Genomic DNA, 24,492 nt, shown 5'->3' with positions numbered 1-24,492 from the left:
GTTGCTGGAAAAGGTCAGTTTAATCCATTGGCCTTCTCTAAAATCAAGAATACATATAAAACACTCTCAGTCACATCCTCACCAAATATATACTATATCTTGTTCCCCATTGAATTTATGACACAGTCAGCCCTCTCTCCTTCAATGGCACTGGTGAATAGATACAATTTTTACAAGGTTTTTCTGTTAATGTACTAGAAACTTGCAATACTGAGGTTTGTTCTCCCTTTCCCAAATCTAAAATCAATTAATGGTGTTTAACAATAATTTGCTATTTCTCCAATAAAACATGTTCTCATAAAAGGGGTTGGTTATAGATCAACTTTAAAACTAACCAATGCAGTCTGATAAAATATGAAGAATATTTCTGCATGATATGATAAAAATAACAGTAGTGGCCTCCGGAGGAGCAGGGGCAAGGATATCAGTCCAATGTAACCCTGATCCAAACTTAAGATTTATGAGAGTAGAATAAATTAATTAACAACATATTCCTTTTTTAAATATTGCTAATATTATAGTTTACTTTGACAGACACATCTCTTCGCATTCTGAAATAACAAAGATACTACAGAATGTTTTACTGAGAGACATACCTGGCCTGTAGTATCCAGTTGCAAAATCAAAATTAATATTAGGTTTTATACAATGTCTTTGAAGATTTCAGAACATTTCAAAGCACTTTGTAGTTATTTTTGAAATCGAGGATTTTTTTGGGTTGTTCATTATTACTTATAATTAAACTGGATTATTTCTGAGTGAGTGTGTAATATTAACTCTTCCAGCAGCTCAGTGGATAGGTACAGTCAGACCAAGATGTTCCTAGATTCTGTTCGACAGTCTGTGCTGAGTCAACTTATGTCAGATGTATGATGGTGAAGGTTCAAGAATTGATCTTAATCTCCTTAAAGGAAAAAGTGGAAAACCAATCTGGCTATTGACTGATATTAAGGCTATGGATATAGACATGTGGTGGCAACAGGGATGGACTCTACCATTGCAAAATCAAAGTCAAACAACTTACCAAAAGTCAGGCTCAGATAAAAGTGCACAATGGAGAAACGCTAGCATCTGTGAACCACAGCCAAGTCAGAGCCAATAGTTTGGGTAAGATAGGGAGAGAATTGGAGAATGACTTGAACTTTATTCTCATGTTTATTGGCACTGCCTGATTACCACCCCTGTGTGCATTTTTTTCTATTACTCTCAAAAATGTTCTGTTATCCAGAAAGGTTGCACCACAGGCTATCAGCTGTGCACTAATTCACTGAAGTGTTTGACTTTTACAGCTAGTGAGGATCAGACCTGGCTAATTATTGCCATTGTGGTGCCCATCGCTGCGGCCATCCTGCTTATAATACTCATCATTGTGATTATTATCTGCATAAAACGAAGAAAGCACCATGGTTAGTTTCAATTTTCTCTTAGTCCTTTAAAAGCTGAAGGACTAATTATGTACAGCTTTACTTTCATTTTGTTGTGCTTGTTTTTTAGTTGCTACATTTTGCATTACATTCATAAATGTGCATAGTGGATTGGTATATTACCCTAGGGTCTTACTGTAGAGAATGCCTGATGCATTTTATCTGTGCTAGCAGAGCCTTTGACAGTCATCCTATTCAAGTGAACTGGAATGATCTATATTATTTGACTTTACCATAAGAAATTAAATTCTAACAATGATAGTAACATACGAGGGTATGGGGGAGGAAAAAGCCTTGTGATTTCCTTGAAAAAATAATTCTCAATTGATCCCTTTGTTAAATAGCTACCTTGAATTTGCCAAGGCCAAATACTTTGCAATGCTATTAATTTCTTTGCAGACAACATGTTTCACATGTTCACTGTTCTCTGTGTAAAATAATGAAACCTAGATTGTTCAAATTCTCCAGAACTTGTTGAAACACTTGATTCTAGATGTGATTCACATTCAGGTTTGTCAAGAGGAGAGCAGGCACAGTAGTGTAGCAGGTTAGCGTAACGCTGTTACAGCGCCAGCGACCTGGGTTCAATTCCAGCCGCTGTCTGTAAGGAGTTTGTACTTTCTCTCTGTGTCTGCGTGGGTTTTCTCTGGGTGCTCTGGTTTCCTCCCACGTTCCAAAGACGTATGGGTTAGGAAGTTGTGGGCGTGCTATGTTGGCGCCGGAAGCGTGGCGACACTTGCGGGCTGCCCCCAGAACACTCTACGCAAAAGATGCATTTCACTGTGTGTTTCGATGTGCATGTGACTAATAAAGATATCTTATCAAGTTTATCTCATCAAAAGAAGGTATAACCTGGGTTTCAGATAGTCTCTAAGATGGACCAAAAAGGATTGAACTAACTTCTGTGCAGCTCATTGAGTCTATTACATTTTCTGAAAGCCTCAATTACCGACAGTCCAAGGTCTTTTAAAACCCACTGTGTGCTCTCCCCTCTGACATGTTTTGTCCCTATATGTGGACCTCTCCTGGGTGACCATTTGTGTCCATTCCATAGGTTACTAAGACTCAACCTCCTGGACTTCCAGCCTTTAGATCATGATATCACTTATTCTTCAGCTCTGACGATCTCCTGCATTAATGGCTTTGGTTCTTCACCTGGATAGATTGATCCTTTACTCTCCTCTCCTGCTAGCCCTTATGGACACATAGTTATATAAATACACAGCTAAAATACCACCATTTATTACAAAAAATAACTGCTAAAAACACTGTTGAAGAATTTGCTCTCGTTAATAATTTCTTTTTCTTTTTTTTTTAGAAACTAGCTATCGGAATGAGTTAAAGTAAGTAGGCCTGCATTATTTTTTTCTTTTGTGGTATGTACATGAAAGGGCGGGGCTTAGGGGGAGATGCACTGAATGCAGGGAATTGGGACTAGCTGGGTGGGCACCATGGTCGGCATGGACTCATTGGGCCGAAGGACCTGTATCCATGCTGTACTGCTCTATGACTCTACGTATATTCCAAAATTGGTAAAGAATCTTTAGAAATGTTTTATTTGCTGGATTACCTGATGTGGTGCAGACTTGTAGACACAGATTTGGTGATGGGTTCGACAGTGTTAACTAGGATGTCAGTAGATTACCTTGTATCATTGTCCCTATGATTAGGAGGATAAATATTAGTCAGCATTCCTCTTTCTCATCACTGTTCTATAATTCCTGATGGAAAATGGATACCAGATTGATTTCTGAGATGGCAGGTTTTTCAGCTGAGGAGAACTTCAATCTATTGGACCTACACTGTCTATAGATGAATAAGAGGTGATCTTATCACAACAGATAAAATTCTTAGGGATCTTGACAGGGTTGATGCAGAGTTAAAATTGCACTTGGATGTGGAACCTAGAATTAGGGATCACAGCCTCAAAGTAGGGGATTGGTCATTCAGGTGAAAAAGGAAAATTTCTTCACCCAGAGGATGGTGAATCTTTGGAATTCTCAATCTAAGAAGGCCGTAGAAGTTCAGATGCTGAATATACTGAAGGCATATTGATAGTTTTTAGGTATTAAAGGAAACGAGGGTGGTGGATTAGTGCAAAACAGTGATATTGCAGTATCAGGGCAGCTATGTTCTTATTGAATAGTAGAGCAGGCATGAGGGGCCAAATGGCCTACTCCTGACTCCATTATGTTCTTATGTTATTATCTGAAACGGATGTCAGATAGGAACAGATCAGGCTCAATTGTGATGCACTCTATGGTTGTGCAGGCCTGTGACATTGATAAGAGTAAAATGACCGATGAATATGATTGAGTTGCTGGTTGGCATCTGATACCATTGCACCATAACTCGATACCATTGAAAGGAAGTGTGCCCATTTTTGGTATCCATCATATAAACTGTTCCCCAGCTACTAATTCCACCTTTCTCCTTGGTAACTTCCTGAGACTTACCAAAGCTCTTGGGAGCCTTGGCGAAATATTTGATGCCGTGTTGAGTTCCTTTCAGAGGCTCCTCCAAGTATTTCATTCTCTGCCACATTGTCTGACTTCATCCTGCCTCAATTCATTTGGTGCTGAAATTCTCAATTGTTGCCAATGTTACGTCCAGACCTGACTACGGAGTCCTAGGTGGTCTGTCTTATCCTGCTTACTGCACACTCTGCTGCAGTCTGTATTCTAACTCAGACCAAGGTCCTTTCACCCTCCATCCTTCTGCTTCATACACTATGCTGCCTCTAGCTCCTTTATATAAGCAATACATTGACTTTAAAATTCCTATTTTGTTTTCCTATCTCTCCATGATGATGCTTCTAACGATCTTGCATTTCCTTCAGCTGTGGGAAACCCTCTGAGATTCCTGCTCTCCTCCGGCTTAAGGTGAGAGGGGAGAGATTTAATGGGAACCTGAGAGGCAACCTTTTCACCCAGAGGGTGGTCGGTATATGAAATGAGCTGCCAGAGGAAGTGGTTGAGGCAGGTACATTAACAACATTTAAGAGGTACTTGGACAGGTCCATGGATAGGGAAAGAGAAGAACCAAATGCGGGTAAATGAGACTAGCTGAGATGGGAATCTTGGTCGGCATGGACCAAGATTGGGCCAAAGGGCCGCTTCCGTGCTCTGTGACTCTGTGACTCTATAACTCTATGAACCTGGTCCCTTGAGCATCCCTGAATTTAATAGCTTCAGCATTGCTGGTCATGCCTTCATTTGGGAAAGGGAATTAGTTCTGGTTATCCCTCCCAAAGTCTCTGCCTCCTTTTCCTCTGTTACTCTTTAACTCTGCTTTTGGTCATCTTCCCAAAAGCCTCCTTGGGTATCTCAGTGGCTTTTTTTTTTATTGAGAATAGTCCTATGAAGTGTCCTGGGATATTTTCATTATACGAAAGGTGCTATACAAAGGAAGTATCAGTTCTTTTAAAATGTACTCATTTAGGGAGATGTATTATTGGTTAGGTCTGCATGTATTCCCCCTTCCTAAATGAATGAACTGCTTGGCCACTCCAGGGGGTATTTATGAGAGGGTCTGGAGCCACATATGGACCAGACTAGATGAGGATGGCAGATTTTCTTCCCTCGTGTGAGATGAGCTTAGCTGGGCATCTTGGTCGGCACGGACAAGTTGGGCCAAAGGGCCTGTTTCTGTGCTGTATTGTTCTATGACTCTATACGTTTTGCAACAATCTAGCAGTTTTCTCATCATGAATGCTAACTTTTCAATTCCGTATTTAGTATTTACTTGAATTCAAATTCCCCAGCTCCCATGGTGGGATTTGAACTCATGTCCACAGATCTGTTGTCCCAGGCTCTGAATACCAGTCTGATAACTCTGCTAATCTGTGACTAGTCTAAAAACAGTATTAATCTGTGCCACATAGTGCTGCATTTGTTCTAAATCCTAACATTCTTTAATGCAAATCTTCCATCATGATACACCCTCCACTATAACCTGAGGAATAACACAGCTAGTAATAATACAGTTCTTCAATTTAAATTGTATCTAATAATGATATTTAACATAATGTAAATAGTGCTATTTAATGTAAATAGTGCGATTATTGCCATGCTAGAAAATAGGGCAAATAGATTCCACGAGAAAGGAGATAAATAGTCAGTTGATACCTTTTACTGATCTGTTAATTTGAGGGAGGAACATTGCTCAGAAGTTTGGGAGATCTCTCTGTTCCCTTATGAATAGCGTCATGGAATGTTCAGTGCCCAATCAATGAACTAACAAAGTGGAACAACCTCCTCACATCAGTTGCTTAATTGTTCACCACAGTCATGGGTGGCTATGGAAGCAGTGCAGTGCTTTGACCTGATCTGCTGTCAGCCGCTCCAGACAGTCATGTAGAAAATAAAATACTTTGGATGAGAAAGAATATGAAGGTTAGGAACTAGATGAAGCAGGATGAGAGAAAGCTTCTGTGGAGTGTAAATCCCACCACGGGGATGCTCTTTAATGTGGTGTAAGTTTTATGTAATTAATTCATTGGATAAATTATGAATCGAACCCTGTTTTTTTTTACCTATTTGTGGTGTATAAAAATTCTTCTAACGGTTTTTGATTCACTGGGTCCTTCACACTTAAACTGTGATTTTGCACTGGTTGCATCTGCTTCCTTCCAGTACTGAGAAAACAACAGGCTTTATTTTTACGCCCTGTCGCTCAGAAATCCACATGTACTTTTACCACATAAAATCCTTCACCTAGATTAAAGCAACATTTCCTGTTTAATAATTGCATCCTGCATTTATCATTTCTAAGGAGAATGTCAACGAAGAAACCTTTCAAGATAACCACAGATGGTGTGGAAAACCTCGGAATGTCTACTGGAAGTGTAAATGATCTCCAGCGTTCTCCAAGTAAGTGCTGAACTAGTGAAGTGCTATATTCACATACGGAAATCTGTCCCCCTCCTGCTACAATGATTTGTAGACCTTATATTGGTCCCAGTTTGGTATTACCAATACATTGGATGACACAGTCAAGTGGATTGTTGCCATAGACAAATCATTTAAAGAAGTGGAAAACACAAGATGGTTCCCACTCCTACCCTCAGGAGGAGTGGAAACTGGAAGGAGAGAGATGAATTATATTAAATTATTCCACCTGCATCCAGGAAAAAGGTAATCCTGCTGTTACTAATTTAGTACATTTCTTAACAAGTTAGAAAATGTTTAACTAAAAGAACTAAATCAAAATGCGTTCATATAAAAGGATTGTTTACAAAAGCAAGGAAGTTAAACTAAGCCTTCCTGCTAAACCAAACCAAAACAGAACACAATGCTTTCAAAGCAGCTGCATAAAACTTTGGCTAGGCCACATTTGGAGTGCTGTGTTCAGTTCTGGTCACCCCATTACAGGAGGGATGTGGAGGCTTTGGCGAGGGTGCAGAGGAGGTTCATCAGGATGTAGCCTGGATTAGAGGGTATTAGCTATAAGGAGAGGTTGGACAGACTTGGATTGTTTTCTATGGAGTGTCAGAGGCTGAGGGGAGACCTGACAGAAGGTTATAAAATTATGAAAGCACATAGATAGAGTAGATAGTCAGAGTCTCCTTCCCAGGGTAGAAACATCAAATACTAGAGGGCAATACACAAAAGGTGCTGGAGGAACTCAGCAGGTCAGGCAGCATCCGTGGAGGGAAATAAACAATTGATGTTTCGGGCCAAGATCCTTCATCAGGACACATACTAGAGGGCATAGTGTTAAGGTGAGGGGGGTAAAGTTTAAAGGAAATGTGCAGGGCAAGTTTTTTTACACAGAGAGTGGTAGGTGCCTGGAACGCACCACCGGGGGTGGTGTAAAATCAGACATGATAGTGGCATTTAAGGGGTATTTAGACAGACACATGAACATGAAGGGATTGGAGGGATATGGATCCTGTGCAGACAGCTGGGATTAGTTTTATTTGACATCATGGTTGGCACAGACATCGTGGGCCAAAGGTTCTGTTCCTGTGTGGCATGTTCTATGTTCTATGTTTTATGTTAAGCTACCAGTTAGTCTTCCTTTGAAAAGCTGTGTCCAACTCTGCACATTACATTTCAGGTAGAAAGTGTGGGAAGACATTAACTAGAGTGGTATCAAGGGTGAAGGTCTTCAGTTACCTGGCGACATTAGGGATTCAACTTGAGGGGCTCAACATTCTCACTTTGAGTGAATAAAGAGAGGCTGTTTCCGGTGGTGGAAAGGTTATTCTAATTAATTATATTATAAATTATATAATATAAATTAGAGGACACAGTACTAAGGTCAGAAGTACTAGAAGTCAGATAAGAAGTATCTCTTTGTTATTTTTGGAGTATACCGCTGAAAGGGTGGAGGTAGTAGTGACTCTCAAAAGGAATTGGATAAATATGTGAAGAGGAAGCATTGAGGGAAAGAGCAGGGCAAAGTAGGGCAGCTCAAGAGCAAGGCGGAAGAGTGGTTAGGTTATTGGACTAGCAACTGATGACCCTGATTGATGACCCAGAAACATGTTAAAATTCAAATAATTAAGTATATTCTGGAATTACAATCCAGTATTATTAAAGAAGAGCATGAATGGATGGATCTACAGGTCCATTAACATCCTTCTTCTGGAGATCTAATCATGTATACGTGATTGCAGGACCTATGGTTACTTAGACCATAGTACAGAACAGCACAGGTAAAGGCCCTTCAGCCCACTCTGTCTGTGCCTAGCATGATGCAAATTAAACTAAACATATCTGCCTGCACATGATCCATATCCCTCCATTCCCTGCGTGTTTTTGTGCCTGTCTAAATGCCTCTTAAGCACCACTATCGTGTCTGCTTCCACCACCACCCCTGGCAGCCCGTTCCAGGCACCAACCACTTTCTGAGTAAAAACCTGCACTGCACATCTCCTTTAAACTTTCCCCCTCTCACCTTAAGTGCATGTCCTCTAGTATTTGACAGTTCTACCCTGGCAAAAACACTTTGACTACCTACCCTATTTCTGCTTCTCATAATCTTATAAACTTCTATCAGTTCTCCTCTCAGCCTCCAACACTTCCAAGCGTATCCAGCCTCTCCTTATTGCTAATACCCTCTAAGCCAGGCAGCTTGGTGAACCTCTTCTGCACCCTTGCCAAAGCCTCCACATCCTTCCTGTAATGGGGCAAACAGAACTGCGCACAATAACCTATAACTACCCTTGAAAATGCCTGAAAGTAAATAACACAGATCAAGGGCCAATAAATAATGTCTGTGAATGAATTAAAAAACAAGACAGTTCTTCCAAGGAACTGATGATGGATCAAATGATCTCCTTCTCTGCTGCTTTATACTTTGACTTTGTTCAATTCAATAGGTTGATTTCAAAGATAACAGTGATTGGTTTAGGACTGATTTGCCTCTCACCCCTATCAAATTTGGATAGGAACACACTAAATAAGAAGGCAGCTTCAAAACCAAAATAGATAATTCAATAGTAAATGAAAATCAAGAAAACTGTAGATGTTGAAAATCTAAAATAAGAACAAAAGTTACTGGAAACAGATCAGGCAGCATCTGTGGAAAGAGCAACATTTAAGGTTGAAGACTCTTCGACAGAACTGGGAAAGAGGAAAGCAATTTAGTTTTAAGTTGAGAGAAGGTTGTGAGGGGGGTTGGTGGTGTGGATGGATAGGACAAAGGATAAATTCAATAGGTCACCGATCAGGGGTTAATGAGGGCAGTTAGAGAAAATGAACAAAAGCCTTGAGATAAGCACAGCTAGAGAATGATAATACAAGCAAAGAAATTTAGCAAGTTACAGAATTCTGGATTGTAGGACAGGTCCGGCTGTGCCAACAGAGAAAACTGAGCCAGTATTACAGAATAGTAATTTTCAGTAGAAATAGCCAGATTCGATGCAGACAGAGAAAGTTGGAGAATTCTGTATTAAAGGCTGCAACATGTCCAGGCGGAAGATGAGATGCTGTTCCTCAAGCTTACGTTGGGCATCATTATCTTAGTGTAGGGGGCCATAGATGGATGGGTCAGAGTGAGGGTGGGATGGAAAATTGAAGCAGCAGGCAACAAGGAGTTTGCAGTCATCCCTGTGGACTGATGCAGGAGGTGTTCTTCAAAGCTGGATAATTCAAACCTGGTTACAATGAAGATGCAACTATTATAATAAGTAATGATAGTCAAATCATAATTTGTACCTGTTCATAATTTGTAGTGTAGCAAAGGTGAAGTTTATTTAGGTTGCTTGTGAAAATGCAACAATGCTAACTAGTTTTAAGTTGTTCATGATATTGTTTCATGATCAGGTTTAACTTCACCTTATTGGATTAATACATGGTCTGGAGAAAAGAACAACGATACCGTGGAGGTAGGTAAAGCAGACTTTGTTAACAGGGACACAAGAGATTCTGCAGATGCTGGAATCTGGAGCAACACACACAAAATGCTGGAGGAAGTCAGCAGGTCAGGCAGCATCTATGGAGGGAAATAAACAGTCGACGTTTCGGGTTGAGACCCTTCATCAGGACTGGAAGGGAAGAGGGCAGACGCCAGAATAAGAAGGTGGGGGGAGGGGGAGGAGCACAGGCTGGCAGGTGATAGGTGAGCCCAGGCGAGAGGGGGAAGGTAGGTGGGTGGGGGAGGGGGGATGAAAGGGAGGTAAGAAGCTGAGAGGTAGAAGAGGCAAAGGGCTGAAGAAGAAGGAATCTGGTAGGAGAGGACAGTGGATCATGGAATAAAGGGCTGGAGGTGGGGAATAGATGGGCAGGTCATGAGGGCGGTGGAGGGGAAAGAGAAAGGATGAGTGGGCCACAGGAATGAGCAAAGATAAAGGGGCGGGAAGAGGGGAAAAGAGAGGAGGGGTTACTGGAAGTTTGAGAAATCGATGTTGAGGCCATCAGGTTGGAGACTCCCAAGGCGGAATATGAGGTGTTGTTCCTCCAACCTGCATCTGGCCTCAATGTGGCAGTAGAGGAGGCTGAGGATGGACATGTCAGTATGGGAGTGGGATGTGGAATTGAAGTGGGTGGCCACCGGGAGATCCTGGCTTTTGTGGTGGACGGAACGAAAGTGCTCGACGAAGCAGTCACCCAATCTGCATCGGGTCTCAGTGATTTAGAAGTGGCCACACCGGGAGCACCGGATGCAACAAATGACCCCCTCAGATTCACAGGTGAAGCGCTGCCTCACCTGGTTAACAGTTGCAGGTCAACCTTATGAAGCCTTTGAACATAATCAGTCAGCTAAACATTAAAGATCATGGCAGTAACTTTTGACAGTCACATCTATTTATTGGAAAATTAAGCTGATTAAAGATATCTGGGTATGTGTAATAAAAATGTGTAGGGTTGTTCACAGTTTCAAATTGTTTGGAAGATGTGACATTAGGCTTTAGGTATACCGGGCCTAGGATTGGATCCTATGTTTCAGATAATTAGAAATCCCAAATTTCATGACCTAATTAGATTTCAGACTCCATCCTAGGTGGACACTAGGCAAGGGCAAGATTTTGTGTGACAGGAACATGCTGTCAGGAACTTAAGGGAATGGTCTTCAGCATTAGGCCTTTGGAGAGGGAGATGAGATGGGGAGCCCTGGCTGAAACTGGGAACTGGGGAGGCAGAAAGATGAGGGGCAGCTTAGTGAGTGGAGGAATCCTGTTCCTCGTGGCCCAGGGGGAAATCTTAAAATAATGAAATAGTCTTACCTGGGCTTTGACTATCAATTCCAACTAACATTTATGTGGCTTCTTACTTTATAAAAGGTACCGTTAATATTAGTTGGAACTTGATGGAAATAGTGTAAGTTCCATGTGAAAGTGCTGCCGTTTCACCTCACTAAGTGTGGGTTTCCCACGCATACACTGGAAACTGAACTTACTGGCTACTCTCCACTGGCAAATTCCTTCCTCTACCCCCGCATTCTGCCCTCTGACACTGTTCCAAGTTGCACCTAATGCAGAAATAGTGGTAGATCCATTCTTTGCAACAGACAGGAGCAGCAATGACGAACATGTGTAAACATTAGTGACTTCACAATTTTGAATTATTTTTACTTTAATCTTTTAATTTTTGAAAATGATAATAATAACTGTTTTAATTGATTTTTTAATAGCTCTTGAATGTTTCTGAATACCAGAAGGCATGGCTTAGCTAGTTGTCAAAATCTTTTTAGCAGTTGATGCAGGAGCCAATAAAGCTCATTAAGGCGTGGAGTGAGGAGTAAATGAATGGAGCCAGCTAGGATATTGGGTAATAGAAAGATTCTTGAGCTGAAATTTATGGAAGCCAGCCAGGACAGTTTTGGAAAAGCCATATCTGCAACTAATAAAATCTTGGCTGAGGGATTCAGCAGCAGATTATTTGAAGCAGATGCTGTTTGGGAGGTAGAAATGGCCAGAATTGGTGAAAGAGCAGAGAGGTGGTCAAGGTACAACACCAGCACTCTGCTTTCACAGATGCGCCTGGGACTAGCTATTACTTGCATGATTTGGGGTTGAAATCAGGTTGAAATCTGAATTATACCATCTGAACTAAACCTTTAAATATCACCAAAGTCCTCACCTACAGCTGGCATGAACCCATCCCACTACTCAGAAAGATTATAGATCAAATTGGAGCGCGAAGAGGTGGCAGCAAACACATACTGACTCTATTTGTGACCTTGTAGCCTCTGCATTGTTGAATAAAACTAAAATCCAGGTCTGGTGGGTTTGAGTTATAAGGAGAGACTGGATAGGCTGGGACTTTTCTCCCTGGAGTGTAGGAGGCTGAGGTGTAATCTCATAGAGGTTTATAAAATCATGAGAGGCATAGATAAAGTGAATGGTCACAGTCTTTTTTGGAGGGTAGGGGAGTCTAAAACTAGACTGCATAGATTTAAGGTGAGAGAGGAACAATTTAAAGGGGACCTGAGGGGTAACTTTTTCACACAGAGAGTGGCGTGTATGTGGAACGAGCTGCTAGAGGAAGTGGTAGATGTGGGTATAATTATAATGTTTAAAGGACATTTGGACAGGTACACGGATAGGAAGGTTTCAGCAGGATACTGGCCAAATGCAGGCAAATGGAACTAGGTCATGTAGGCAACTTGGTCGGCATGGTCGAGTTGGGCTGAAGGGCCTGTTTTTGTGCTGTAGGACTCTAATTCATTTGTCACCATTAGTGGTGTGATCTCATCCAGCTTTGTATGGGAGTGAAAATGTAGAGACACAAAGGGAAAAGCTCCTATTAAGGGCTATTGCAGAAAAAGGATGTACCTGATAGGGAAGAATTTTCAAATGAGTGATGTATGATCATTTACCCTGCCAAAATAAACTAGGTCTCTGTCCCAATAACTGTGAGAACTGCTTGATACATAAACACACCTGCTGTCTAACTGGACAATCTACCGCAGTTGTCAGGACTTCCCTTCCTCAAGTGAGATGTTAAAGTCCAGATAAACCTTAATAACCCCATGGTGCTTATTTGATATGTTGCTTATTTTTATTTATTCATTCACGGGATGTGATCATTGATGGCAGTATTTATTGTCCATCCTTATTTACCTTGCTTGCTAGACTATTTCCAGAGTTCTAAGCACTTTTTGGTCTAGAATCACAAACAGACGAGACCCAGTAAATGTGGCAGATTTCTTTTCTGGAAGGAAATTAGTGAATCAGGTCGGTTTTCACAACAGTCCAACAGTTTCATAGTTACAGTGACTGACACCTCTATTTTATTCAGCATCTATTTAATTACTTGATTCAAACTCATTTCTCCAACTCAACAGCTCAAACCTCTGGATAATAGCGCAATAACTTAACCACCGTGCTACAAAACCCAATGACTATTAAATTATTCCCCCTGTTCCAGGGAATGAGAGTCTTAATCTGTAGGTTTATTAAATAAGTCTCGCAAACAACATGGAAAGAGAAGCAAAGAGACTCGAGCAACAGAGTGATTAGGCTACAAGAATGAGGCCTGGATCATTGAATCAGAGACATGAGTTTGAATATTACTATGGCGGGCAGGGAACTTCAATTCAAATAACCAAATAAAACTGGTACTGACGGAAAGGAAACCATGAAACCACTGGGTTGTTGGAGAATCCGCCTGCATCATTAATGCACTTCAGGGAAAGAAACTATCCTTTCCTGGTATGGTCCGTGCACGACTCCATCCATAAATGTGATTGACATTTTACTGCCTCCTCAGTTTAGGAGCTGTTAGGGATGGACAATAAGTGACAGCATTGTCAGTGACGGCCGCATCCTATGAGCAAGTAAATTACAAAGAGCCATGGGATCTCAGTGACGGAGTTACTAACCTTCAACCTACCTAACTTTTTACAATGGTACAGTTATATGTCGACCAGTTACTTCTTCTATAATCTTTACTATTATTTTACATTTGGTGGCATTAGTTCATGAATTTGGTATCAATGTGTGAAAGTGGTCTGCAAGATAGCTCAGGTAGGCAACTTGGATGGCATGGGCAGGTTGAGCCGAAGGGCCTGCTTCCATGCTGTATGGCTCTATGACTCTGTATAACACAACATCACTATAGCATGTATCGAACAGGTGAACAGATTGCTGTCATAGATGCATTACCTAAGTAATCCATTCCCATTGTAAAGAACTCTTGGAGAAATTGCTTGCCTTGTGGGTGTCTTCTAAAGTACTGAAAATAAAAAAAACTGGAGATGCTGGAAACCTGAGATAAAAACAGAAAATGCTGCAAACACAGCAGATCAGGCAGCATCTGTGGAAAGAGAAACAGAGTTAAAACATTTCAAGTAGAAAAACCTTTGCCAGAAGTGGGAAAGAGAGAAAACAAGGCAATGTTAAGTTGAAGAGAGGGAGGGGTGGATAGGACAAAGGGAATATCTCTGATAGACTGAGGCCACAGGGTTGCTGCAATGAAACATTATAGATGAAGGTTGATAGGTGAGTGAGGATATTAGAGAGAAAGAGTACACTAGCCTAGCCTGGCATGCTTAGTATTCCCTACAGCTCTGCTTTTCACAGCTTTAACATTTCTTTGTGTGTGTTTTCTTGCTTTAAGTGCCCCTCAACTCACAGATTGTGGTTTTAGTAAAGTCTATCTGCCATCAACAATCCATCAATTACTTCGTCAGCATCTTATGCTCTGGCAACCCTGACCTCACCTTACCAGAGATTTTCCCTTTGACCTGTCCATCTCTACCCCTACCCCCTCTGCACCTTATAAATAACTAGATTTCTCTTTCCCACTTCTGAAACATTAACTCTAGTTCTCTTTCCACAGATGCTCTCTGACCTGCTGAGATTTCCCAGCACTTCCTGTTTTTATTTTCCAAATATTTACTGATTCAGTCAGTTGCTTAAAGATCTGAGGGAGAAATTCACAAGCGCTTGCACAGGAGAGAGCAATAACTGATACAAAAACATATGTACTCACCTGTTCTGCTGGTTAATGAACTGACTGTGGAGAAGCAAGGGTGATCTGTGGCCAAACCTTGCATAGGCATCTAATGCTGGTGACCAAGAAATGGATATCTCCTCTGTTCTTTGTTTAAAATGAAAACCTGAAGACAATTTTCTTTGGTTCAACTTCTCTAGCATGCTGCTCAAAGTAGAGCAGAGACTTCTTGCAGTATCCAGGCCCAAATTCCTCCCTCAGTTAATATTATCTAAAAGCAGTATTGGCCTGTTCATCTCTTTTACCTTTTGGTGGGAACAGCGCCCACATTTCCCACATAATTGTCTCCATAATTGCAAAATGCAATTCATTTTGTGAAGTGTTTCAAGGCCCATCGGCCTACAATAATAATTGAAAGAACTGTTTTGCTTATTAAGTTATAATTTAATTTTTTTAATGGTTGGAACAGAAATATTGTTTGCTGGCAGTTGGATTAACTCTCAGCACTTTACTCAAATGCATGAAGCCAAATATTAAAAAGGTCTGTTAGTTTATCTGAGGATAGGAATCTAAACAGGTCAGAGAGAAAATGTTAAAATGATACTAGGTTAATCTTCCTTCATGTGTCAACTGTTTGTCCTGCCCATGCATTCTTGCACGTCAGAATCAGATTTATTATCACTGACACATGACGTGAAATTTGTTGTTTTGCGGCAGCAGTACAGTGCAAAGACATAGAATCTATAAATTACAAAAATAAATAAGTAGTGCCAAAAAAAAAGGAATAATGAGGCAGTGTTCATGGGTTCATGGATCAGTTAGGCATCTGATGGCGAAGGGGAAGAAGTTGTTCCTGAATCATTGAGTGTGGGTCTTCAGGCTCCTGTACCTGCTCCCTGATGGTCGTAACGATAAGAGGGCATGTCCCGGATGGTGAGGGTCCTTAATAATAGGCGCCTCCTTCTTGAGGCACCGCCTCTTGTAGATGTTCTTGATGGTGGTGAGGGTTGTGTCCGTGATGGAGCTGGCTTAGTCTATAACTCTCTGCAGCCTCTTGTGATCCTGTGCATTGGAGCCTCCATACCAGGCAGTGATGTAACCAGTCAGGATGCTCTCCACCGTACATCCGTAGAAATTTGTAGGAGCCTTTGGAGACATACCAAATCTCCTGAGACTCCTAACGAAGTAGAGCTGCTGGCATGCCTTCTTCGTGATTGTCTCAATGTGTTGGGCCCAAGATAGATCCTCTGAGATGTTGAATCCCAGGAACTTGAAGCTGCTCACCCTTTCCACCACTGACCCCTCAATGAGGACTGGTGTGTGTTCTCCTGACTTCCCCTTCCTGAAGTCCACAATCAGTTCCATGGTCTTGCTGACGCTGAGTGTGAGGTTGTTGTTGTGACACCACTCAACCAGCAGATCTATCTCACTCCTGTATGCCTCTTCATTGCCATCTGAGATTCTATCAATAACAGTGGTGTCATTGGCGAATGTATTGATTTGAGCTGTGCCTAGCCACACAGTCATGAGTGTAGTGAGAGTAAAACAGTGGACTAAGCATGCACCCTTGATGTGCGCCTGTGTTGATCGTCAGCGAGGAGGAGATTTTACTACCGATCTGCACTGACTGTGGTCTCCAGATAAGGAAGATGAGGATCCAGTTGCAGACGGAGGTACAGAGGCCCAGGTTTTGAAGCTTGTTGATTGGTATTGAGTGAATGATGGTATTGAACGCCGAGCTGTAATCGATAAACTGTATGTCAGAAATGTCAGAGTAAAATCAATGCCACAAATGGTGCCATGATCTGATCATTCCCTCCTCTATAATCTCTTCCAGCCCAGTCACCCTCAAAGGTCTGCATTCCTCAATTCTGGTTTTTGTTGTTCCTTTATTGGTGGCTGATGCCTCAGTTGCCCAAGCTCAAACTATGGAATTCTCTTCCTAATCCACTCTACCTTCCTAAATTTGAGATTTCTCTTCCTGTAGTCTCCAATTCTCTACCTCTCCCTCTTCTTTTAATAGCTTTGTTAAAAGCTATCTCTGATGAAGCATTTGCTCTTTATTGTATTATCCTCTTATGTGGCTTGGTATCAAATTTTGTTTGTTAACACTCTTGTGAAGCTCAATGCAACATGTTACTACAATGTTGTTGTTGCTTTCTTGGTCTGAGCCATTTGCAAAATTAGGGCAACTTTGTCCCTCTCAGTCTGAGGTTCACGCTGGACCTGCTTCTCCTGTCATCACCAGCATTTGTACACGATGTAAGGCAGTCTCTATAATACCTGGGCATTGGTGAGGGTGGAGACCTGATGCTAATTGTTTTTGTCCCCCTTCTCCTCTTTGCTGCGCCTTGGAACAGAAAGTTTTCCACAGACGTTCCTTCACAGTTGAATAATTTATGCAAATTATTGAGCTGCCTTTATAGGCATTTGAAACCTAGATTATAATCCAACAATCAAACAGTGTTAGAGAGATACAGCCTGCAAATAGGCCCTTCAACGCTAATCATCAACCGTCCATTTACACTAAACCTACATCAATCTCATTTTTTAAATTCTCCCCACATTCTCATCAACTCTCCCCAGATTCTGTCACTCATCTTTACGCTAGGGGAAATTTACAGCAACCAATGGGATGTGGGAGGAACCCAGAGCACCCAGAGGAAACTCATGCAGTGACAGGGGGAACATGCAAACTTCACACAGACAGCATTGGACGTCAAAATTGAACCTGGTTCTCTGGCACCATGAGACAGTGGCTTTATTAGCTGTGCCACTGTGCCGCTGTGTTTATGATCCCAGCGTCCATTGGGAAGGGGGAAACCAACCTGGAGGTGTCAGCTTTGGTCATGGGTCATGCAGTTCATGTTTCCTCCACCGATGGCAAAAGCTTTTGTGTGCAACCTATGACCTTCGTTGTTAACTCACAAAAAATGGCAGAAGCACATTGCGCAGGGCACAGGAATGACTTTTACCAATTAATGTGTCGGCACTGCGTCATTGGTGTCCTGCACACAGCATCTTCCAGTTTCACCTCTCAATAGCCATTGTAATGTTACATGATTTGCTGGAACTCCCTTCACCGTTCCCAGCCCCTTCTCACGTGTGAGCTGTGAGAAGAGATCATTGGTCTGTCAATCAGTCCTGAGCTTGCAGTGACTTGGGGCACACTCACCAGGGGAGTTAATAGGATCTGCCCATCCCATTGGGTGGGGAGGTAGGAGTGGCACAAGGCACACTGGAGAGTGCCACCCGCTTTCCTCACCTTTTCCCTCTCCTCCTTGGCAGCCTTTACAACCACTGCGCTGCAGAGAGAATTCTTCAAGTGCTGACCCACTTCCCTTTCGTCAGTGCAGCAATGTCACTGTAGCTGTGAGTTCAATAACTTCCAGGGGTCCCATTTTAATACATAGATTTATGTATGAAACACCAAAGCATTATTTTCCACATAGTTTTGGTAATCTTCTGAATTTTTGGAGAGAGGGAGTGGTCATTGCTCTATTCAGTACATGACCCATGTTTTTCACAGCACAAGAGGGTGAACTCCAATCTCTGGGCAAATGCGCATAAAATCAGTCTCGTCGCCTACAACAGGAACTCCCAGTACAATTCCACCATCAACTATATTTTTGGCAAGGAATAATAGAACCATAGAACCATAGAACAATACAGCACAATACAGGCCCTTCGGCCCACCATGTTGTGCCGACCTTTAAACCTCGCTTAAGACTATCTAACCCCTTCCTCCCACATATCCCTCTATTTCAAATTCCTCCATATGCTTATCTAACCATCTCTTGAACTTGACCAGTGTACCTGCCTCCACCACTACCCCAGGTAGCGCATTCCACGCACCAACCACTCTCTGGGTGAAAAACCTCCCTCTGATATCTCCCTTGAACCTCCCACCCATTACTTTAAAGCCATACCCTCTTGAATTGAGCATTGGTGCCTCAACATGTTTAATGGCTTGTCAGGGTGAGCTTGTTCATATTTGCCCAGTCATATTGAATGAAGAGCATTTTTTTGAAGTTGTTTTACTATAAAGAACTGGATTGAGCCACTATGCATGGGAGCACATAGATCTTCCTTTAGTTTACAATGGATTAGCACCTGAATTTCAGAGGGGAATGTTGGCTTATAGTACAGGCAAGATACTCAAACCCTTCTCTGAAAGTAATCCGCAAAGTTTGCATTATACTTCAATTTATCTTGAATGGCAGTGAGTTCTGATAAGCGCTTGTACTTAAAATACCGATGTGCAAATTTGTTTGTGTGAGTTGTAGAGCATCTTCTTGATGCTGCAGTTAATCAGATGAACTGCAGTTCGTGACTTGTAGATTGTAAAGCTCCTCTGTGACATACAACATAGATCCTAGCTGCTGACATGGCAATCTGTGTGAATTAGTTAGCTGTGATTTTACTCAAAATCTTATCACAATGTTTGCAAAAACTGGCAGCCTGATTTTGCCTGTCTGCGCTGATGTCTCCATTTGCAATGGATTTGTTGCCACATTTACATCCATTAAGCTAGAAATTAATCCACACGTCCAAAATGAACAGCACTGTGCTCTGAAAATCATGTTAACCTGGATTAGAGCAATTTTCCTCACATTTCTGGGTGCCTCAGTGCCTGTTGACAAATTCTTCCTATTTCTTGGAGATACTTTCTTTTGCCCAAGCATCTTTTCTCCAGCATAAAATTCTCCATACGGTGCTACATAGTGTAATGTGCACAGCTCAGCACATTACAGAAACCAGCCTCCCCTCCATGGACTCCATCTACACTTCTCACTGCCTCGGTAAAGCAGCCGGCATAACTAAAGACCCCACCCACCCCTGACATTCTCTCTTTTCCCCTCTCCCATTGGGCAGAAGATACAAAAATCTGAAAGCACATACCACCAGCCTCAAGGACAGCTTCTATCCCACTGTTATAAGACTATAGAACAGACCTCTTGTACGTTAAGACGGATTCGTAACATAGAACATAGAAGATAGAACAGTACAGCACAGAACAGGTCCTTCAGCCCTCAATGTTGTGCCAACGTAACTAATCCCTCCTACATACAGAACGCCCATATCTCTCTATTTTCCTCTCATTCATGTGCCCATCCAAATCCATCTTAAAAGCACCCAATGAATTTGCCTCCACCACCCTATCAGGCAACTCATTCCAGGCATCCACCATTCTCTCAGTAAAAAACGTACCCCTCACATCTGTTCTGAACCTACCCCCTCTCACCTTAAATGCATGCCCTTTGGTATTAGATCACTCAATAATGAGAAAAAGATATTGCTTGTCCACCTTATCTATGCCCCTCATAATTTTATACACTTCCAACAGATCACCCCTCAGCCTCCCGCCGCTCCAGAGAAAAGAGCCCAAGTTTGTCCAGCCTCTCCTGATAGCACATGCCCTCTAATCTAGGCAGCATCCTAGTAAACCTCCTCTGCACCCTCTCTAAAGCCTCGACATCCTTGACCTCACAATCTACCTTGTCATGGCCCTTGCACTTTATTGTCTACCTGCACTGCACTTTCGCTGTAACTGTAACACTATATCCTGCATTCTGTTATTGTTTTTCCCTTGTACTACCTTGATGTACTGATGTGATGAAATGATCTGTTCAGATGGCATGCAAAACAAAGTTTTTCACTGTATCTCAGTACATGTGACAATATTAAACCAATCTACCAATTAGTCTAGTGAGATTTTGAACGTTACAGGTGTGAAAAATGACTGTTGTTAATTAGTTAGAGAATAACTGGGTTTTACTAACCCAGTTTCTTGTGAAAGAAACAGTCTTAGCCCTCCCTGTGATCTCTGATCTCGTACAAGATCACCAGTGCTTCATTTGCTTTGCCCACGGAGATCACGTGGTGGTCACTCTGTAGTTATCAGCTGGGCTGCTGCAGGTATCTGTCTCATCCCACAGATGAGACTGAAGATGCTGGAATCTGGAGCAACAAACTATCTGCTAGAGGAACTCAACGGTTCGAGCAGCATCTGTGGGGGGAAAGGAATTGTCAACATTTGACGAAGGGTTTCGATCTGAAATGTCGACAATTCCTTTCCCCCCCACAGATGCTGCTTGACCTGCTGAGTTCCCCTCACAGTTTGCTGCTTACTGCTGCATTAAGGAGCTCACCCAGACTCTATACTCTGGAGGAAGAAACTTAATCTTCTTTTCCTTCAGTTAAAGGGACCAGGCAGTGTGGGCAGTCATGAGGATTTGCCTGAATTGCAGGCTGTCCCATTCATGGACAATGCTTGTGCCTTACAGAGTCCTCCCTGGCAGGACCAGTTGGGCTGTACCCCTGTGTGATCCTGCATGACTTCCTTGCACTAAGAGCATTCTTCCTGTGGGAAAAATACTTCACCTGTCTGTCTACCTCCTCCTGATCCCCTCTGAGCAACCTCTGTCCCTCTCTTCCCCTCGCATCACTACAGCATTGTTCACTCAGTAGCAACACTCCCCATTATCTGAAGGATTCTCCTTGTCATCCTAGAATTTAGCCCTGCAGCCGTGACAGCTTACTAACTATCTTACTGTATTGCTGCATGAAAGTATCCCAATAAATGTGTACATCTGTGTCCTCTGAAGCAATATGAATGGAAAGACCACCCCTCTGGCGATCCCCAGCACCAGATTCCCAATGTGTGGTGCCATATTACAGCCCACAGCTGCCTGGTGTATCTCCCAGTGATCGTCATCTTTATAATCTTAAAGAGTCATAGAGATATACAGCACGGAAACAGTCCCTTCGGCCCAACTTATCTGTGTTGACCAAGTTGCCTAACTGACCTGGTCCCATTTACCTGCATTTGGCCCACATCACACCAAACCCTTCCTATCCATGTACCTGTCCAAATACCTTTTAAATGTAGTAATTGTACCCACGTCTACCACTTCTTCTGGCGGCTCATTCCATAGACACACCACCCTCTGTGTGAAAAAGTTGCCCCTCTGGTCCCCAGTAAATCTTTCCCCTCTCACTTTAAATCTATGCCCTCTAGTTTTGGACTCCCCCCACCCTGGGGAAAAGACTGTGGACATTGACCTTATTCTATGTCCCTCATGATTTTATAAACCTCTATAAGGTCACCCTGCCCCCAGCCTCCTACACTCTGAGGAAAAAAATCCTAGCCTATCCAGCCTCTCCCTATAACTCAAACACTTCAGTCCTCGTAAACCTTTTTTGTACCCTCTCCAGTTTAATGACATCCTGGGTGACCAGAACTGTACAAACTAGTCCAAATGTGGCCTTACTAACTCCAGTGATTTATCTCCTGCAGTGCCAGTATCAATGGTGGGGCTGTGGGGTGATAAACTCAATGATGTATGATATTCATCATCAAAGTCCTCATTCTCTTGCTGCTCTTGCTCACCCTCTCTCCAGTACCCCATCCTCCCCCACCCTCTGCCCAGTACCCCATCCTCCCCCACCCTCTTCCCAGTACTCCATCCTCCCCCACCCTCTCTCCAGTACCCCATCCTCCCCCACCCTCTGCCCAGTACCCCATCCTCCCCCACCCTCTCCCCAGTACCCCATCCTCTCCCACTCTCTCTCCAGTACCCCATCCTCCCCCACCCTCTCTCCAGTACCCCATCCTCTCCCCCATCCTCTCTCCAGTACCCCATCCTCCCCCACCCTCTGCCCAGTACCCCATCCTCCCCCACCCTCTTCCCAGTACTCCATCCTCCCCCACCCTCTCTCCAGTACCCCATCCTCTCCCCCATCCTCTCTCCAGTACCCCATCCTCCCCCACCCTCTGCCCAGTACCCCATCCTCCCCCACCCTCTTCCCAGTACTCCATCCTCCCCCACCCTCTCCCCAGTACCCCATCCTCCCCCACCCTCTTCCCAGTACTCCATCCTCCCCCACCCTCTCTCCAGTACCCCATCCTCCCCCACCCTCTCCCCAGTACCCCATCCTCCCCCACCCTCTCCCCAGTACTCCATCCTCTCCCATCCTCTCTCCAGTACCCCATCCTCCCCCACCCTCTGCCCAGTACCCCATCCTCCCCCACCCTCTTCCCAGTACTCCATCCTCCCCCACCCTCTCCCCAGTACCCCATCCTCCCCCACCCTCTCCCCAGTACCCCATCCTCCCCCACCCTCTGCCCAGTACCCCATCCTCTCCCACTCTCCCTCTGATATCTCCTGCTGCCCCTCCTCAACTTTCTATGGCGTGACAGAGAGATGACCCGTCCTGTTACCCTGCTAAAACAAACAGAGGATGGTTGCACTTGTGAGCGGGGACAGAACCACCTTTGTAGTGAAACAGCAACGCAGATGGTAATTGCAGTATGTACAGTTGATCAAAGGGGATTTGGTAATCAATACGAACTGCATTTTTTTGCCTCCATATATGCTGCTCAACTCACTAAGTTCTTCCAGCATTCTATTTTTTGTTGGAAGATCTCTTGGTCCCCCTTAAACACAAGCATGGTTGTTTAGGGGGCGGCAGGGTAGTGTAGCGGTTAGTGTAACGCTATTACAGCGCCAGTGACCCGAGTTCAATGCTGGCTGCTGTCTGTAAAGAGTTTGTACATTCTCCCCGTGTCTGCATGGGTTTCCTCCTGGTGCTCCGGTATCCTACCACATTCCAAAGACATACAGGTTAGGAAGTTCTGGGCATGCTATGTTGGTGCCGGAAGCGTGGCGACACTTGTGGGCTGTCCCCAGGACACTCTACGCAAAAGATGCATTTCACTGTGTGACTAATAAAGATATCTTATCTTACCTTACCTTACCTTCCTCCTGGCCTCAATCTCTGCCACTAGCACCTCAGTTTTCGATGGGGTGAAGCGGGGTGCCCTCTCTCCCTCTTTCTCCCCCTCCCCTCTCCCTCTCCCTCACTACTACTACCCCTCTCTCATCCACTGCAGCCATCATCGTGCTCTGCTGTGTGGTGCCTCCGATGGGGAGTGTGCCTTTCAGGATTGTTGCCCTTCTGGGATTTGTGCAGGGAATGATATCTGCAGGTGCACTAAATTGGGTGAGGTCCATCGGGAATAATGCTGGTCTCATTTTAATATATAAGTGAAGGTGAAACCACCCAATGCCCTTCCCAATCGTGTTTTTTTGTCAATTTTGTGATTTTGGACACAATTGGCTGTTAGTGCTAAATGCTGCATCCATTTAGCAGAGCAGGTATGGGTGAAACACAAGAAATTCCGCAGATGCTGGAATCTGGAGCAATATACAAAAAGTGCTGGAGGAACTCAGCAGGTCAGGCAGCACCCATGGAGGGAAATAAACAGTCGACGTTTCGGGTCGAGACCCTTCATCGGGACTGGAAAGGAAGAGGGCAGAAGCCAGAATAAGAAGGTGGGGGGAGGGGGAGGAGCACACACAGACAGGTGATAGGTGAATCCAGGTGAGAGGGGGAAGGTAGGTGGGGGGGGGGAGAAGATGTAAGAAGCTGAGAGGTGATAGGTAGAAGAGGCAAAGGGCTGAAGAAGAAGGAATCCGGTAGGAGAGGGCAGTGGGCCATGTAATAAAGGATGGGGGAGTGGAGGAGAGGAGATGGGCAGGTCATCAAGGCAAGGGAAGGGAGCTACAGGAATAAGGGAAGACAAAGGAGAGGGCCACAGGAAATCCCAGTTCCTAGGCATAAATGTCTCATGGTCAAGTATTAGGAATATGTCAAACCAGTGTTGGTGTCCCCAAGGGACCAGAAGGGAAGAGATGCAGTGAATCTCTGCTAGGAGT

The 24,492-nt window shown here is 43.4% G+C and overlaps 1 protein-coding gene across 4 annotated transcripts in view; it reads left to right on the top strand.

The window, feature by feature from the left end:
* Window positions 1-24,492, top strand: part of igsf5b (immunoglobulin superfamily, member 5b) — a 54,675-nt gene that overhangs the window by 21,269 nt on the left and 8,914 nt on the right. For 3 of the 4 annotated variants that reach the window (XM_052013280.1, XM_052013281.1, XM_052013279.1), the window contains 4 exons: window positions 1,290-1,406; window positions 2,743-2,767; window positions 6,198-6,295; window positions 9,698-9,759. In XM_052013280.1, the coding sequence (XP_051869240.1) occupies window positions 1,290-1,406; window positions 2,743-2,767; window positions 6,198-6,295; window positions 9,698-9,759 (302 nt within the window). The remainder of the gene's footprint in view (window positions 1-1,289; window positions 1,407-2,742; window positions 2,768-6,197; window positions 6,296-9,697; window positions 9,760-24,492) is intronic. The other variant, XM_052013282.1, reaches the window with a different exon arrangement.

Source organism: Pristis pectinata, chromosome 4 (genome assembly GCF_009764475.1).
Source record: "Pristis pectinata isolate sPriPec2 chromosome 4, sPriPec2.1.pri, whole genome shotgun sequence".
Taxonomy (NCBI): Eukaryota; Metazoa; Chordata; class Chondrichthyes; order Rhinopristiformes; family Pristidae; genus Pristis; species Pristis pectinata.
This window is presented reverse-complemented; position numbering and strand designations above follow the sequence as displayed.